Source organism: Rattus rattus, chromosome 2 (assembly GCF_011064425.1).
Source record: "Rattus rattus isolate New Zealand chromosome 2, Rrattus_CSIRO_v1, whole genome shotgun sequence".
In the NCBI taxonomy this organism is placed as follows: domain Eukaryota; kingdom Metazoa; phylum Chordata; class Mammalia; order Rodentia; family Muridae; genus Rattus; species Rattus rattus.
This window is the reverse complement of record NC_046155.1, coordinates 133,431,093-133,447,716: the sequence shown is the minus strand read 5'-3', so window position 1 is coordinate 133,447,716 and position 16,624 is coordinate 133,431,093. Positions and strand designations below refer to the sequence as shown.

The 16,624-nt window shown below is 46.5% G+C and overlaps 1 protein-coding gene across 1 annotated transcript in view; it reads left to right on the top strand.

Moving 5' to 3' along the window:
• Adamts17 (ADAM metallopeptidase with thrombospondin type 1 motif 17) overlaps positions 1-16,624 on the top strand; it is a 315,106-nt gene that overhangs the window by 54,980 nt on the left and 243,502 nt on the right. Inside the window, exon 4 of the mRNA XM_032893438.1 lies at positions 677-846. Coding sequence (XP_032749329.1) covers positions 677-846 — 170 coding nt within the window. The remainder of the gene's footprint in view (positions 1-676; positions 847-16,624) is intronic.

The following is a 16,624-nucleotide window of genomic DNA, read 5'->3' as shown; positions in this document are numbered from 1 at the left end:
TATACTTTTCTTCTTTTGCATTTATTTCTATTGTTTCTGTGCCTGTTGAGGTTTATGACCCCTTCTTCTTGACTCTCAGTGCAGTCGCTTATCTCACAAGGGAATGAACCCTGCTCTCAACCAAGCCTGCTTCCTTGGTTCCAGGTATCATTAGGGAAGTTGGGTGCCTTTCATGTAGGTCTGTATCATCACCCTGAAGAGCCCTCCCCCAATATCCCTCATTACTTGATGTAGCTTTTCCCTGCCTGCTGTGTGATGCTCTCTGTGCTTCTTTTTTTTTCTTTTCTTTTCTTTTTTCGGAGCTGGGGACTGAACCAGGGCCTTGCGCTTGCTAGGCAAGCGCTCTGCCACTGAGCTAAATCCCCAACCCGCTCTCTGTGCTTCTATTATGAATGGGTTTCTATTTTCTGATGTTGAGCATCAAGTACCTCCTTGGCTGTGAGGATGAACAAGAGAGCGTTTTCCTTTGACGACTTGCCCTGGTAGTTCATTCTCTGGCTTCCATATGGTACGACCAGTGGCTGGGAACCCAGCCTACCCTGTGTTACCATGGAGATCTGCAGCCTTGGGTTCACTCGTAGGCACTAGAGACTGACCATATTCTCGGGGCTTCTCATGGTATGGTTTCATAAATCAGTAAGCCGAGAACTGCACAAATGTCTCTATCATTTTCTAGAAGAGAAGCCCAGGAAAGGCAAGCTGTCTTGGGATTGGAGAGAGCGGAGGAATGCCATCCGGCTCACCAATGAGCACACGGTGGAGACCCTTGTGGTGGCCGATGCAGACATGGTGCAGTACCACGGGGCAGAGGCTGCACAGAGATTCATCCTCACCGTCATGAACATGGTGAGTCCATGCGGGTCCTGCTGTTGCTGGGCTCAGATTTCTCCAAGAGGGAGGTAGGTGTGGCACCCTTATCTCCTGAGGCAAGGAGGCCGCTGGCTTGGTCTGCAGCAGCCTGTGGTCCTGAGAGCAGGCGCAATGAACAGGAGAAGGGCCTGATTCCGGATTCTACCTGCTGTGATGTTCTCAGGCTTGGGTTTGCTCGGTGATGGGAATGTTCATGACCATACTTTCCAAGACCCTTGGTACATGCAAGACCTTTTCCAAGGGACAGGCATGTGGAAGGGAGAGTTAGCCTCTGCTCTCATAATGCTGAGTCTGCTTGGAGAAATCAGAATCAAACCTTAGTTGAAAAGTAGCTGACCATGTGCCACAGGAACTTGTAGTAATTGTGAGAGTTGTCTATTGAGGATGCCAAGAAAGGGGCTCTGACGCCAACTCTGCACCCACTTAGTCGAGTGGGGATAGAGGGAAACCTTTATACACTGGGTGGGTGAGGGAGAGGCTACTTCGTCAAATATTAGACACCAAAGTCTTCTTTCTTCAAAGGCATCCACATTCCACCCAGCCATCTGCCTTCCCAGCAAATGCTTTTGAAGGCCCTCAAAAACCTTTAACACCACGCTCTGGGCTAGGGCTACAAATGCAACACCCAATATGGTCCTTCCCCTGGGGGGCTATAGTCTTAGCAGGTGGAACATCCATTCTACCGTAGAGACATCTGCAGGGGCCCATGAAGTGCAGGTGGGGGGCTGCTACTGATCAGACTTCGGCACGAGGCTTCGAGAAAGAACAAACCCTGATTAGAGAGGGAGGAAGTGCAGACGGGGCGAGGATAGCGGAAAGGTCACGCCGTGGGTGCCACAGGTGCAAGGCTTGGAGGTGCTCCCTTCAGAGGGAGGTGATACAGCTGGAGCAGGGACTGCAGGAGCCTTGAAGGAGTGTGTGGATGTGGACAGCAGAGGCTAGAGGAGGTGAACAAGAGGTCCTGAGGGGTAGGGGCTCTACCCAGGAGACTAGGGCCACCCAAGTGTAGGAGATGATGCCTCATGGTCATCTCAGTGTTTGGAGAAAGAGTCAGAGAAGCTGTGTGCTGAGCGGATTGGCGTGCTGCATGTGGGAAGAGCGTCTGAACCTATGTGCAGGGAAGAGTGGGTAGAGGAACAACAGGCCAGACGGGGAAAGACTGGCAGGAAGCAGTGAGTGTGAGGAGGAGAGAAATCCAGCATACCTGGTCTTATGTGTAAACCTGGATGCGATGGAGCCACTGCCTGGGAAGGGTTTCTCGGTGGACAAACCCAGCTTAAGGTGAGAGATCAGGCTAGAAGGAGGAACTTGAGGCTTCTCAACCTCAAGCCTTAAGAGTGGGCAGCACTGCCCAGATGCAGTATCTCCTGTGAGTAGAACAGCTTTGGGGTGCAGTAACCCTAGAGGACAGGAAGAAGAAGCTGGGAGGAGGTTGACCCTTAGGAAAGGGGTGATGGAAGCAGGAAGCTGGTTCATAATGCCAGATGGTGGGTAAATAGAGCAGACTGAGACAGACTGTTCTTTGGGGCCACAGGATTTACCAAAATCCAGAGAGTAGATTACTTTAAGACATTTGGGGCTGAGGATGGGAGATAGCATTCCTCCCTCCCCAGAATCTGTGAAGTCTTGGGGCCTGGTCCAGTCTTTTGGTCTGGAGCCTTACAGATCCTTGGCTGTCTCGGAATGCATCTGTTCCTGTTTGCCTGAGGGCACGGAGCCTGGATGCTGAGAAGGAAGTGAGCTGTGACAAGAAGGCTGGTTTGGTGGCTCCCTGCTTGCATGTTGGAGGATGGCCGGGGGCTGTGGTCCTCATGAGTGGTAAATTATACAGAAGGCTCTTTGTTCACATTTAGGTATCGTGAAGAAGGAAGCTTTGGCCTCTAGAGATGGCCTGGGAGGGTCCATGGGGAAGGAAGGACACAGAAGCTAGCGGGACCTGCTGATCCTCCCTGATGGAATGTTCGCTCTGACCATGTTGTAACTAGGGCTAGGGCTCTGGAAGGCTAGCAGGCCTGCACAAAGCTCACCTGGATTAAACCTTCCCCATGGGGACAAGAACCCACAGCTCATTTCCAAGACCCTGAAGAGAAATTCAAGGGCAGGGGCGCTCTGCGCATCTCGGAGCCAGGTATCTCATGGGATACTCGGGCAGGGCCATGACATTAAGCCCAGACCCTTCCCCCTAACTGGCCACAGAGAAATAGATGACCCACTGTCTCACCGTGGTGATCCCATTTGGTAAAGAGGATTGAACCCTTTGTGCCCGGCTGGCTGACGTTCCCTTCCTAGGATGGTTTTGTCTTTTGTAGAAGCCTTACCTCTCTGGCTTTTACCTTACTCCTCACATGTGCAGTGCTTTGGGCAGAGCGGTTCCATTGCTGCTCTCACAGCATGGAGAATTGCTGGTTGTACCTATACGTTTCCTCACAAGACACGCGGTCATAAGGTGTGGATATTCACTTTTATAAACTGACTTAGGTCAGAAGCTCTTTAATCACAGCTGGGAGAGAGTGGGATCCTACAGAGTAACACCCCACCTGCCATCCCCCACGGGGCGCAGAGACTGTAGGGCAGAGGCCAGAGAGGTCCCTGTCCTTACAGTCACTTCAACAGCAACTTACACTAAGACGTCCATAGCTCACAGTCCCGCCGTTGGTGCCAAGCTCTTTCAGTTTGATTTTGAGGTCTTCCAAGAACGTCTGTGCCTCGTGGGAAATTGCCTCGTGGAAGCAATATGGTGTGATGACACTCGTCACCACAGGCTGTCTCTCTCTGTGTGACTTCTGAGATGCTGGAAGCCAAGAGCAAACGAGTCAGAGTCCTCGAACCCCCACGCAGTGGTTCCACACACATCTCAACCCTTTCCTGCTGCGCAGGTCGGAGTACACAGACACCAGTTCACACACCCAGACCCTGTCTCGTTTTTAAACAAGATTGCCCTCGGCCGCCGCCACTCCCCTTCTTCAATCCTCTTAATCTCCTGGTTTATGAAACTCCCCAGATTTCTTTCCTGCTCATGGCTGTTGTGGAATAGGGGGTCTAAGCTGGTGAAGTACTAAGGGAAGGGAAGGGATCGTGGCTGGGCTCGGGCCCCATCATTACACAGCTTGTCTAAGAATAACAAGCAGGAACAGGCCCGCCCCGTCTATCTCCAGATTGTGTTCGCTGCAGTTGTGGGGCTGAAGCAGCTGGCTCCTCACGTTTCATTGGGTGGGAAAGAAACCTGCTTGGGTTGGTGGGCCTCGTCATTCAGACACGAGCTGTAGAAAACAGTGATTCTTGTGCCTGGCAACTATCCCTTCTTGCCCTCCAGCTTGGGTTTCAGTGAGCAGAGATCCTGCATCCCAGTATGTCACACCCAGACTCCCAAGGCAGAGTCCAGACAAGCATCCCCATCAGTGGCAAAGGAGATTCCTAAACTGGGAGAACTTGTCGCCTGGTGTTTCTTCATAATCTTCCCAGCATCTTTCAGGGTTAGGATGCGTTTGATGAGTCTAGCCAGTGGCCAGATGATTCCTGTGGGAGAAGGGCAGATACTTAAGCTGAACTTCCCAGCCCTGACAGCAACATGCCTCTGGCACGCCATCATTTTACAGGGAAGATGCGAAATGGAGGCGTGGAGGCTGATGAATACACACACAGTTGAATGGAAGGCGCTAGATCCCAGCTGTTTTTCCCTGAATCAGCTTGCCTGGGCACTTCCGGTTCCCCTCTTTTCTTGCTCTCTGCTACTCTCTGCTCTGGGCTAAGCTCCATCCTTTCCAGACTTACCAGTGAAGCAGCTCACTCCCTTGCTGGCCTGCTCACTTCCAAATTAGTCCCACTTCAGTTCTTGCTGCCCAGTGGCCTGGAAAGGTCTCTCAGTAGAATCGGGAGCTTGTCTGTAAGGGGCCCACTGTGGCTTCCTCCAAGCCTTATGACAGACAGGACATCTGCTTCTCCTGTAGCTCCTCCTTCTTGTCAGCCCTGGCTCCAGTGCAGGGGCCACTCAGGAGATCCCTGCTCCTCTCTTGTTTGTGTTCTGTCTTTCAACCTCTCTTCTGCCTCTTAGAGAAGGGGCTTTTCTGTATCACCAGTGTTCCTCCGAGGGACCCTCCTTGCCAGCCAGGGCAAAGAGCTCCACCATGTTGCTTTTATTTCAGTAGCCTGCTTTTGAGTGGTAGACCTAGTCCACGTTGCGACTCCATGCTTATGTGCTTTCAGTGAAATCTTTTACTTTGCAATTTTCTTGTGCTACCAAAATTAGGATAGGGTAAAGGTGGAACAGCACTAAAACTTTATATTTTAATGACATGTAATTTGTATAGGGAAATAGCCAAAGAAAATAGCCGTGGGATGGAAACAAAAGAAAATGAAAAGGGACTTATAAAGTTTCAGTATTGGAAAAAATGAACACAATACACACAGAAAATGGGACCAAAAAATTGTAAGGGTTATGAACAAAACCAAAATAAAAGTAACTTTTAGAGGTTCAGTCATTGCCTTAAATGTAAACGGATTAAGTTTTCTATTAGAGATAGATATTTATACAATGGATTAAAACAAAACAAAACAAAACAAAACCCAGAATACAGAAATGTCACTAAGAGACTTACTTTAGATCTAAAGGTAAGAATGGGTTGGAAGTAAGCAGATGAGAAAGATACCCCATGCAGATCGGGATGGGAAAGAGAACAGAATGGAGCTATACTAACAGGGAAGGCAGAGTGGGAGGAGAAAGGGTCATCGGTGACAAAGAAGGTCATTAGATGTCAATAGAATTCAAAGGTAGCAAAACATATAGCAATTATAAATATTTATATGTGTGAATATTTTGTATGTAAATCAATGAGCGTGCCCAACCATATTAACAAAGCAAAGGGAGAAACTAATGATTATTGCATCAATGCAGAAAAAGAATTTGGCAAAATCCAATAGCCCTTTACAACAAAATGTGTAGAAAGAACACATCCAAACCGTCTTGTCATAAAAGCCATAAATGAAGATAGCACGGCTGACATAGTACTTGGTGGCAGATGGTGGAACACCTTTCCCTGCAAAGCAAGACAGAGACGCCCACACTTGCAACTTTTGTTCCACACAGTTCTAGAAGTTTTAGCAAGAGAAGTTGGGTACAAAAAATAAAATAAAGTAAAATAAAATAGTCATTCAAATAGGAAAGAAAGAGGCTGAGCGATCTCTATTCACACATGATGTGGTATTAACTAGAGAAGACCATGCAAGTTATACATGTCCTGTGTGCGTGCTTGTGTTTGTGTGTTTACCAATAAACAGCAAAGTAGCAGTGTAAATCCCAGCGTCTGCAGGCTGGTTTCCTTTGTGTGTACAAACAGTAAACACTCTGAAAAGGCAATTTGCAGGAAAATCCTGTTTGCAAGAGTGTCAACATAGCTCGATACTGAGCATTTACTTAATCAGGGCGAACAAGGCCACACAAAGCTCTGAACCATTGGTGTCAAGAAGTCAAGGAAGAGATGGATGGGAAGTCATGTTGAGGGGCTTAAGATCAGGTCATAGCATTTGTGTTACCTAAAACGATCAACAGATACAGTTGGTTTCTGTGAATACACCAACGTCTGTGGAGTTTAGAGAAATACATCCTAAAAACCATATGGGATATGAAATGAAAGAGAAGAATGAAATTGGAGAACTCAAGCTTCCTGAGCTCAGATTTTCTGCAGAGCTACAAAATCAAAGCACTTCTGTTGTGTTGTTACCTTATCCTGATGGAATAATCTAGAACCCAGAAGTTGACACTAATATATTTGGTCAAATGGTTGACACAGATGCTGATAAGGGAGAATTGTCTTTTCAACAACTGTTACTAGCTAAACTGGACACCTACATGCAATCGGAGCCCCATATTTAAAGTCCTAATTTAAGAGCTGAAACAATTAGACAGAAGAAAGAGGGAGGAGGGGGAGGTCATGACATCCATCTTGGCAGCAATTTCTTGGATATATCAAAGACACAGCCAACAACAAAAGGAAAATAGACATATTGGATTACAGCACAGTCGAAAATTCTTGTGCATCAAAAGACGATTAACATGGCAAAAGGGCAGTGCACAGAATGGGAGAAAATATTTGCAAATTACACATCAGTTAATACTCAGAATATAGACTTCTAAAATTTATCACCAGTACCACCAACAGATGAAAACAATCAGGAAAGGATTTGAACAGACTTTAAAAAAAAAAGACAAATAGCCAACAAATATATGGAAAGATACTTAACATCAATCATCAATAGGAAAATGCAGGCCAAACCCACAGTGAAATACACGCTCACCCACTGGGATATCTATTGTAATGCTAACACATACACAAAAGCAAAACTGAGCACACGTGTTTGTGACTGAAAAGAGATCTGATGGGAAGGCAAGACGGTACAACTGCTCTGGGAAGTAGGACTGTTCCTCAAAACCAAACCCAAGCCCTGCTTCTGTCCCAGCAATTCCACTTTTGAGAAATCCAAGACATGGATAGATACTTGGACGTCTGCTTTATAGTTGACAATCACCCAAAGGTGGAAGCAACCCAAGTATGTGTAATACCTGGGCAGACAGGGAGGGCATGTATGTATACTGAGATGTTAGCATGCTAATGGGAGGAAACACTGGGGTGTGTGCAATACCTCGCAGGATATCTGAGTCTGTGAATACAGGGCTGAGTGACTGGTGCCTCCGAGCAACATCCTTTGTGAAAGACTTGTTAGCAAAGTTGTATTAACAAATACTGGGGGCTGAAGAGATGGCTGAGGCCCTGAGGTCAATTCCCAGCAGCTCATAACCATCTATAATGAGGCCTGGCGCCCTCTTCTGGCCTACAGGTGTACATGCAGACAGAATGCTGTATACATAAGAAATCTTTAAAAATATACTGACGATATTTTTTTTCCTGAAAATTCTTTGCCTTCTCAACCAAACAAAGCTTGGAAAAGGACTGAAATGAGGACAAAGCTGGTTCTATTCTTTTTCCCCTTCAATTTTCATATTTTTTTTTTGGTTCTTTTTTTCGGAGCTGGGGACCGAACCCAGGGCCTTGGGCTTCCTAGGCAAGTGCTCTACCACTGAGCTAAATCCCCAACCCATATTTTTTAATTAAAATTATTTTCATACAATATATTTTGGTCATGCTTCCCCCCTCACTGATTCCCTGATTCTTCCCAGATCCTCCTCACCAACTTAATGTTCTCTCTCTCTCTCTCTCTCTCTCTCTCTCTCTCTCTCTAATAGAACAAAAACAAAACAGAAAACACAAAAAATGAAAAATCAAAACAAATAGGCAAGACCAAAAAGATTTTCTTTTAAAAAAAAAGCCCCCCAAAAGCAAAATAAAACACAAAGTTCATATAAATACCAATGAGTACATTTCATATTGGCCAGCTACTCTGGGCCTGACCTGGAATGTGGTTTATATACCCCGTGAGATTCCACTGGAGAAAACTGATTTTCCCTTTGCCAGCGGGTATCAATCGCAGATATCTTCTTAGTTAGGGGTGGGAGCCTGTCTGGCTTGAACCTGTATGAAGTTCTTGTGCTACTGCCATAGTCTCTGTGAGGTCCTATGTGCATCAGTTTCATGTCTGGAAGGCAGTTGCCTCCATTCTACCTCCTGTTCTACATAAATCCCTGAGCCCCGATCGGAAGGAGTTGATGAAGACATGCTAGGTAGATCTGAGTGGTCCAAAGGTTCTCGTCCTCTGGACACTGTCCAGTTGTGGTTCTCTGCATTAATTCCCATGGACTGTGAGAGCCTTCCTTGATGTGGTTGAGTGATGCACTCATGTATGGGTTTAAATCTGTATCACTGGCAGTCATTTTATTGCTATGTTCATTGACAGATTAATAATGTTTTCCCTAGGCCTGGACCTATGTAGTGTCAGGTTCTTTTCCCCTTTAATCACCAGGTACCGGTTCCGTCTCAATGGAGCGGGCTTTAAATCCAATCAAAGAGTGACTGGCTACTCTTATGACATTTTGCTGCTATTGTACAGGTTCATCTTGGAGGTAGGTCCGAGTCGTAGGTCACAGGGTTTATACCTGGGTGATTGATAGTTAATTTTCTCTTCCAGTTTGTGAGCAGAGTTCCATGGACACTAGTCAGCAGGGGAGAAGCTTCTAGTTAAGCACGAGCTTCCTTCTCGGCATTCAGTGGCGTAAATGAGTGTTTTATTCAGCAACAGGACTTACCGTCAGGTTGGTTACAGCAGCCTTGGCGATAGCTGTGATATTTGGGGGTTTCCATGGGGCCTCTTTGTGGAGCAACTCAACAGGATGTAATTTATTCCTGGGACTGAGGGTTTCACTTGGTGGCCTAATGTCTAGTTGGGGCATTGTCTCCTTTATTATTTGTTGACTCTAATTAGATTCATTTCATATGTGTGTATACTTTAGGAACCTCTGTATAGGTTCCTAAATATATAGTAGGTCTCCATCTAGTTTTTTAAAATATTAGTGCTGGTTGTCCTTCCACCACACACTTTAAAATCCTCACAGCTAAAGGGAAAGCATACAACACTTGTCTTTTGAGGTCTAGGTTACCTAACCCAGGATGATTTCCTTGCTCGCTCTATCCATTTACATGCAAAGTTCATTACTGCATTTTTCTTAATAGCTAAGTAAGTCTATTGTGTAGATGTACCAGAGTAACACATTTTCATTATCCATTCATCAGTTGATAGACATCTAGGCTGTGTCCAATTTCTGACTATTAGAAATAGAGTGGCGATGAGCATGGGCAAGCAAATGTCTCTGTAGCAGGATGTACAGTCCTATAAGTACATTCCCAAGAGTTGTACAGCTACATCTTGAGATAGATCTCTTCCCAGCTTCTTGAGGAACCTCCACACTGATTTCCATAGTGGTCATACCAGTTTGCACTCCTACCAGCAATGGATGAGTGTTCCTCTTTCTCTGCATCCTCCACAGCATGTGCTGTCACTTGTCTTATTGACCTTGCCATTATGATTGATAGAAGATAAAATCTCGAAGTAGAACTTGCATTCCCCTGGCGACTAAGGACCTCGAGCACTTCTTTAAATGTTTCTCAGTCATTTATGTGTCACCTTTTAAGAATCCTCTGCCAACTTCTGTTCTCCATTTTTAAATTGGGTCATTCATTTTCTTGATGTTTAGTTTTCTCAGTTGTGTATATAACCTGATGCATATGGTAGAGGTCTTTATCCATTCTGTAGGCTGCTGCTTTGCCCAAATGATGGTGTCCTTTACTGTACAGAAGGTCTTTGGTTTCATGAGGTCTCATTTATTAATTGTTGGGGTTAGTGCCTGTGCCATTGATGTCCTGTTCAGAAAGTCTCTTCCTGTTTTGATGGGCTCAAGCTCATTGACCGCATTGTTTTCTATCAGATTCAGAGTATCTGGCCTTACGTTGTTCAATTTGAGGTTGAGATGAAGAATGATACACACACACACACACAGATATATATATATATATATATATATATATATATATATATATATATATATATATAATTGCATTCCTCTACATTCAACCATCTACTTTGACCAGCACCATTTGTTGAAAGCGCTATCTTTTCTACAATGTTTATTGTTTGTTGTTGTTGTTGGTTTGGGTTTTTTTTTTGTCAGATTTGTGGAATTATGTCTGGGTCTTTAATTCAGTTGTATTGATCAACATACCTATTTTTATGCCAGCACTATGCTGTTTTTATAACTGTAGCTCCATAGTACTTCTTGAAATCTGGAATGGTGATACCCCCAGCAATTCTATTATTGTTCTGGATTGCTTTAGCTATCCTATTTTGGTTGATAGGTTTTTGAGGTGTGTGTGTGTGTGTGTGTGTGTGTGTGTGTGTGTGTGTGTGTGTGTGTGTGTATTCTGTGATCATTGTAGATCACAATGTGATCATTGTAGACACTTGTGAGCATGATTTCCTTGCTCGCTCTATCCATTTACATGTTGTGGAGCAACTCAACAGGATGTAATTTATTCCTGGGACTGAGGGTTTCAGACAGCATTTTTTATTATTATTTTATTAAACTGTGTTTTATGATCTTTTCCAAAGATTTATCTATATTTTCCCTGAGGCCTTTAAACATATTCATAGTTGCTACTTTGAAGTCTTTATCTTGTGTTTCGGTTATAGTGTTTTTCTGAGGGCCCATTGCCATAGGTTTGCTCAGAGGCGACAAACTGCCTTGAGAGGCCATGTTTCTGTTTTTGTGCTAGGATCCGGCATCTGGAGATATGGTGTTTGAAGGGTTTCGTGGTGTGGGTATCTTATTTGAGTGGTTGGTATGTTCTTTGACTTCTCTTGTCACTCTGGATTCTAGGCAAATGCGATGGTTGTGGGGGTCCACATTAGAGAGCATTTCTGTAGGTTGGTGGGTGTACAAATAAAATAAAGATGGGTTAGGAGGAAAGGCTGAGAGGAGAAGCAGGAAAGAGCTAAGGGAACCCAGGGTCTACACCAAGAGGCAGAGCCCAGGAAATAGAGGGAGGGTAGAAGGAGCACACAGCTGCAGACCTAAGAGTGAGCCTGGAGAAACTGGAACAAAAGAGCTGGGAGGAGGTGGAGGTCTGGCTGTATATTGTTTTAATTCCTTGATTAATTTACTCTGAAAAGGCTCTTGTATATCCTAAACACAGCACAGGGATTTGTGTTGTATGCACAAGCCAGAAGGGAATGTTTCCACATTCATGTGATTATATAGTTACCTACCTCCCAGGGTCCCCAGGCAGCCGTGTGCAGTGGAAAGTCTCCTGAGTCCCCTTAGCACACCTGTTGTTTCATAAGAAGGGTGGCAGAGGACGAAGCCAAACCATACAAGGTTAAAAGGAGGAAAGCGGCTGCCAGGAGCAGCCTCCCACCTGCACCCTGGTACAGCAGGCACAGGCGTGGATGGTGGAGAGAAGAGACACCAAGGAAAATTGGCCTCAGGCTAAGTGGGCTTGCTTTCCAGGTGGGAAAGAAGGCGTTTTATGAAACCTAGAGCACAAAGCTTGGCTCCAGTGTCTGTTAGGGTGTGGGTGTTAAGCCACCGAATTTGAGTTGGGCTCGTGAGGCAAGAGAGGAGGTACAAGAGGTATCCAAGGTCAACGGGAGTATGGGGCCACCAGCTCAGAATTTGAGAAGGGGAGAAGATTAAGGTAGACGGGGCCACAGGAGAAGTCAAGGTACGGGTCCATCAGGAACGAGGTTGACCCACACTCTCAGATGCTCTGCTCTGCTCTGCTCACTCTGCTGCCTTGTCTGTGCTCCAGGAACATAGCCTACTGTCTGCACCCTCCCTTTCAGAGCCTCGTGAGCAATTCATGAACCCAGACCTTCTCTGGAGGCTGCTGGGTAGACAGAATCCACATCTGTCCACACAGAAACAAACCTGAGCAGGGTCTTGAAGGGGTTCAGGGTAGCATCATTCTCCGTAGCTAAAAGCTGGAAGCGCAGAAGCGACCACTGATAGAGGCAGAGGCAAGCAAAGTGTAGCAGGTATGCAGTATGGAACATCGTATTCAGCCTTGAAAGAAAGAAGTGCGGGTATGTTCTGTAAAGAGGATGACCCTGAAGGCCATCATGCCTAGTGAAATAAGCCGGCCACCACAGGACAAGTAGCCCATCATCCCGTTTATGCCTGATATCCAGAGCTGTCAGACTTATAGAGCCTGAATAGAGGGACTGGGGAAATGGGGAGATAAGTGTTCACTGGGGACAGTGTTTTATTTCACAAGGTGGTCAAGTTCTGGAGGCAAAACAGTGCACACAAACATGGTACAAACTATAGGCTGTGTGCTCTATGAATTTTACTGTCAAGAGAAAAGCTATGTATTAATTGCATCTGTCTCCATTGCTAGCACCTTTCTACCCACTTAAGGTGCCACAAAGCAGGGGACCTTGCTACCCACTTGTGTGTGCAACAGGAATCGTTGGTGTGTATTATCCTCCTCAGTAGAAAAAGCCACCTACCCTACCGAACACGATTCAGTGAGAGGGAATCCTGGAGAGTGTTAGGGTCACATCCTGAACCATATGAGAGCGAGTGACTGAAGCACCTCCGTGGGGGGTGGTCTTCTCTTCCAAAGGGGTGGCACTGAGCTAACAAGCAAAGCCAGCCAGAGGGGAGGTTGGTAGGAGTTAGTAAACTATGGTTGGACTAACACTGCTCGCTGAAGACCCTGGGCATGAGGAAAGAGGCTTGCTCTGTATGTGTCTGAGTGCGTGTGCACGCGTCTGTGTGTGTACGTGCGTGTGTGCGTGTGCACGCGTCTGTGTGTGTACGTGCGTGTGTGCATGAGTGTGTGTGCATGCGTGTGGTGTGTGTGCGTGCATGAGTGTGTGTGCATGCGTGGTGTGTGTGTGTGCGTGTGCGTGTGTATGTGTGCACCTGTGTGTGTGAGTGTGTGTGAGTGTGTGTGTGTGTGTGTGTGTGTGTGTGTGTGTGTGTGTAGCTGTCAACAGGTCTAAAAAGAAGAGTGGTATAGACTGGTGTTTTAAAATGCTTCTGATTCAGACATAGGGGCACACACTGAGCGTCTGGGTAGGGAGCTGAGGAACAACATAAACCGTATGTAGAGAGAGACTGGTTTTGAAGAAGGCGCTTCTGCAGCTGGAATGTGGCTCCGTAGTAGGCTGTTTACCTAGCATGCTCAAGACCCCGGGTGCTGTAATAAAAAGAGCTGCTTTTTTGTGACTTCGCTGAGGGGCATGGAGTCCTACTTCTGGGTTTTTGTCCCTGGAGACTGCACAAGCTGCTTCCAGGACAGATATCCAAAAGGACCTCACTCTACAGGGTGTTCTGAGGGCTGCTTTGGCTTCCCCACACACATTGCAGAGCCTTCTGTGCATATGGGGTTTGGTTCTCCGTGGGTGGGGGTCCTCGGGTGACACCAGAGCAGGAATGTTTTAAGGCACACATTTCAGACAGAAACAGGTGGTGTGGCACCAGACACCCTGGGGATGGACAGCCAAGTTGGAAAGCAGGGCCACCCGTCAGAGTTTTGGTTGTTCTTTGCTTCCTTAACAACCATGGAGTGGTATTAAAAACCCGAGACCATCCAGGCAAACTGGAGGAAAAATGACATCAATTTTGCTTTATTACCATATGAAACAGACAATGGATCTCTCTGTGGTATCCCCCAAAGGCAGCCCAGCCTTAGAATGCTCATTGGTTCTTTCTTGACGTAGCATCTGCTAGGAGCCCTGGGAGGCTCTCACACACACAGCAGGTCTCTGCTTCAGGGCGTCTGGGGACTCCAGAGTGCATTTCCAATTCATGCCCAGGACCTCCCTTACAGGTCCTGTGAATTTAGTAAATGTAGCCCTTGCCTTTTTGGGTGAGGCCCGAATGGGACTTTGGGCAAGCTGTGGCTCATCTGAGTGACAGCTTTGAGAAAACCCTACCTGCTGTGATGACTGTCACCTCTCCATCTGTCCCAGCCTCTCATTCCTTCTCAGGTCCCAGTCTGCCGATCCCAACCATCTCTGTGTCCCCAAGTCACCCAGCTGGGAGAGCCACAGTGCTCTGTTGGCAGCAAGTGTACCTGCTTGGCTCAGGCTGCCGAGGGAATGTGACGAAGGCGGCCAGGGCTCTGAGCTCTGACTGGAACACAGCCAGAGTTGGACACTAGGGACAGACTTTCCAGACAATTGGCTGCACTGCTGCAGGCCCAGCCAGGTGTCCCCTCAAGCATTAGGCACTGCCTTCTAGACTTCCCCTGAGCAGGAACTTCCAAGAGAAAAAAGGCAGAGCATCTCTTTTGCTTGTCTCCGGCTTACATCTTGCTACTGTCATCAGGCCTTTCTGACCTAGAAGGGGCTTCTGGGACCCTTCCGCCCTGTCCTGTGCCTTGCTCCATCACGGAGCCCTGTGGGTGGGCAGTGTGCAAATAGCAGGTGACAGAGTGCTCAGCTGTGGTGGTTAGGCTTGGCTGAGTGTCCCCTGGGAGCAGAGTGCCTGTATTATAGGGGGGGGCGCTGTCCCTCGATATTAGTCATGACGTCGTAATAGTTACCTTTCTCTTGCGCTAAACACCATGACTGCAACAGGTTATACAAGGAGAGGCTTATGGGGCCTTAAAGTTTCAGAAGCATAAGAGCACAATTACCCTGGTGGCAGGGAAGTGTGGCGGCAGGCAGGCAGGCATGGAGGCTGGAGCTGGAACCCAAGAGCTGAGGGTCCACGTCTCAAGTGACACACGTGAAGCAAAGAGATTGAACTCGAACTCAAAACCTCAAAGCCCTCTCCCACTGATGTACTTCCTACTGTTCAAGTGGGGGAGTCTATGGAGGGCTTTTCTCGTTCAAACCACACAGAGATTTAGGGCATGAAGCGTTCATCAATGAATTATACGTATGACAACATGCATGTCACAGAATTTACTGTTGCAGCCTTGTGTAAGTGTACGTTTAGGAACATTAAATGCACTCATCTGTTGTCTAACCAGCATCCAGATGGCCTCATCTTCTAGAGCAGACCCTGTGCACCGGCTTCCCGTTTCTACCATTTTCTCCACTTTCCCTCTCCGCAGCCCCTGGAGTGTAAGGCTGTTTCCTTCTCTCATCTTACATCGTTCTTCGTGCATTCTTTCCAAGGGAGGCAAACAAGCCTTCGGCCACGGAATGCACATGACCCTAGGCTATTCTCAACCTGACAATGGATGATTCTATCTCGAGGACTTGCCCTGCGTTCTGCCTGGTGTTCACACCATGGCCTGTGGGTTCTGTGTTCTCTGTTCATTCAGCAGACCAGAACACCACCCAGAAGTTGCTTGGCACACTATTATCTTACTTAAGTAATTAAAAGATACAAGACATGGTCACATGGTCTGGCCTTGTCTGGCCTGGAACTTACTGTGAGTGTCGGGCTCACCTCCCTCTGTCTTAGAGTTACCACTGCTATCATGGAACACCACAACCACACAGCAAGTCAGAGAGGAGAGGGTTTCTCTGGGTTACACTTCCACACTGTTCAGCATTGAAGAAGGTCGGGACAGGAACCCAAATAGGGCAGGAACCTGAAGGCAGGAGCTGATGCAGAGGCCACGGAGGGGTGCTGCTTACTGGCTTGCTCCTCATGGCTTGCTCAGCCTGCTTTCTTATAGAAACCAAGACCACCGGCCCAGGGATAGCACCACCATTAATTAAGAAAATACCTTACTCCTGGATTTTTTGGAGGCATTTTTCTCAATTGATAAGGTAAAGTGGGAGCAGTTTTCTCAGATAACTATAGCTTTTGTCAAGTTCACATAAAGCTAGCCAGCATACCCACCATGTCTGACTTCACCTCATTCATATATATATATATACACATATATACATATACATATACATATACATATATACATACATATATGCATACATATATATACATATATGTTATAGTGTGTATGTAATAGATGTTATATATATGTATATATTATACAACATTCATCTATTTATAGTTTATTGTGTGTATGACACACTTATGTCCACACTATAATACATATACAGAAATCAGAGGACAACTTGCAGGCATCTGTTCCACCTTTCATCATGTGGGTTCCAGGGTTTGAACTCCTGACATCAGTCTTAGCAACAGTTGCCTTTACCCCCTGAGCTACCCCATCAGCCGGCATGTTATTTCTCTAAACCCATGACATTCTTGAGTGTCTTTAGGGTTTGGCTAGTATAGAATTACAGGTATTGGGCATCTAGTTATTTTATGTTTGGGGGCTGGGATGGAACCCAGGGCCTCCGGGGTGCTACATCTATGCTGTGTCATTGAGCTCACAGG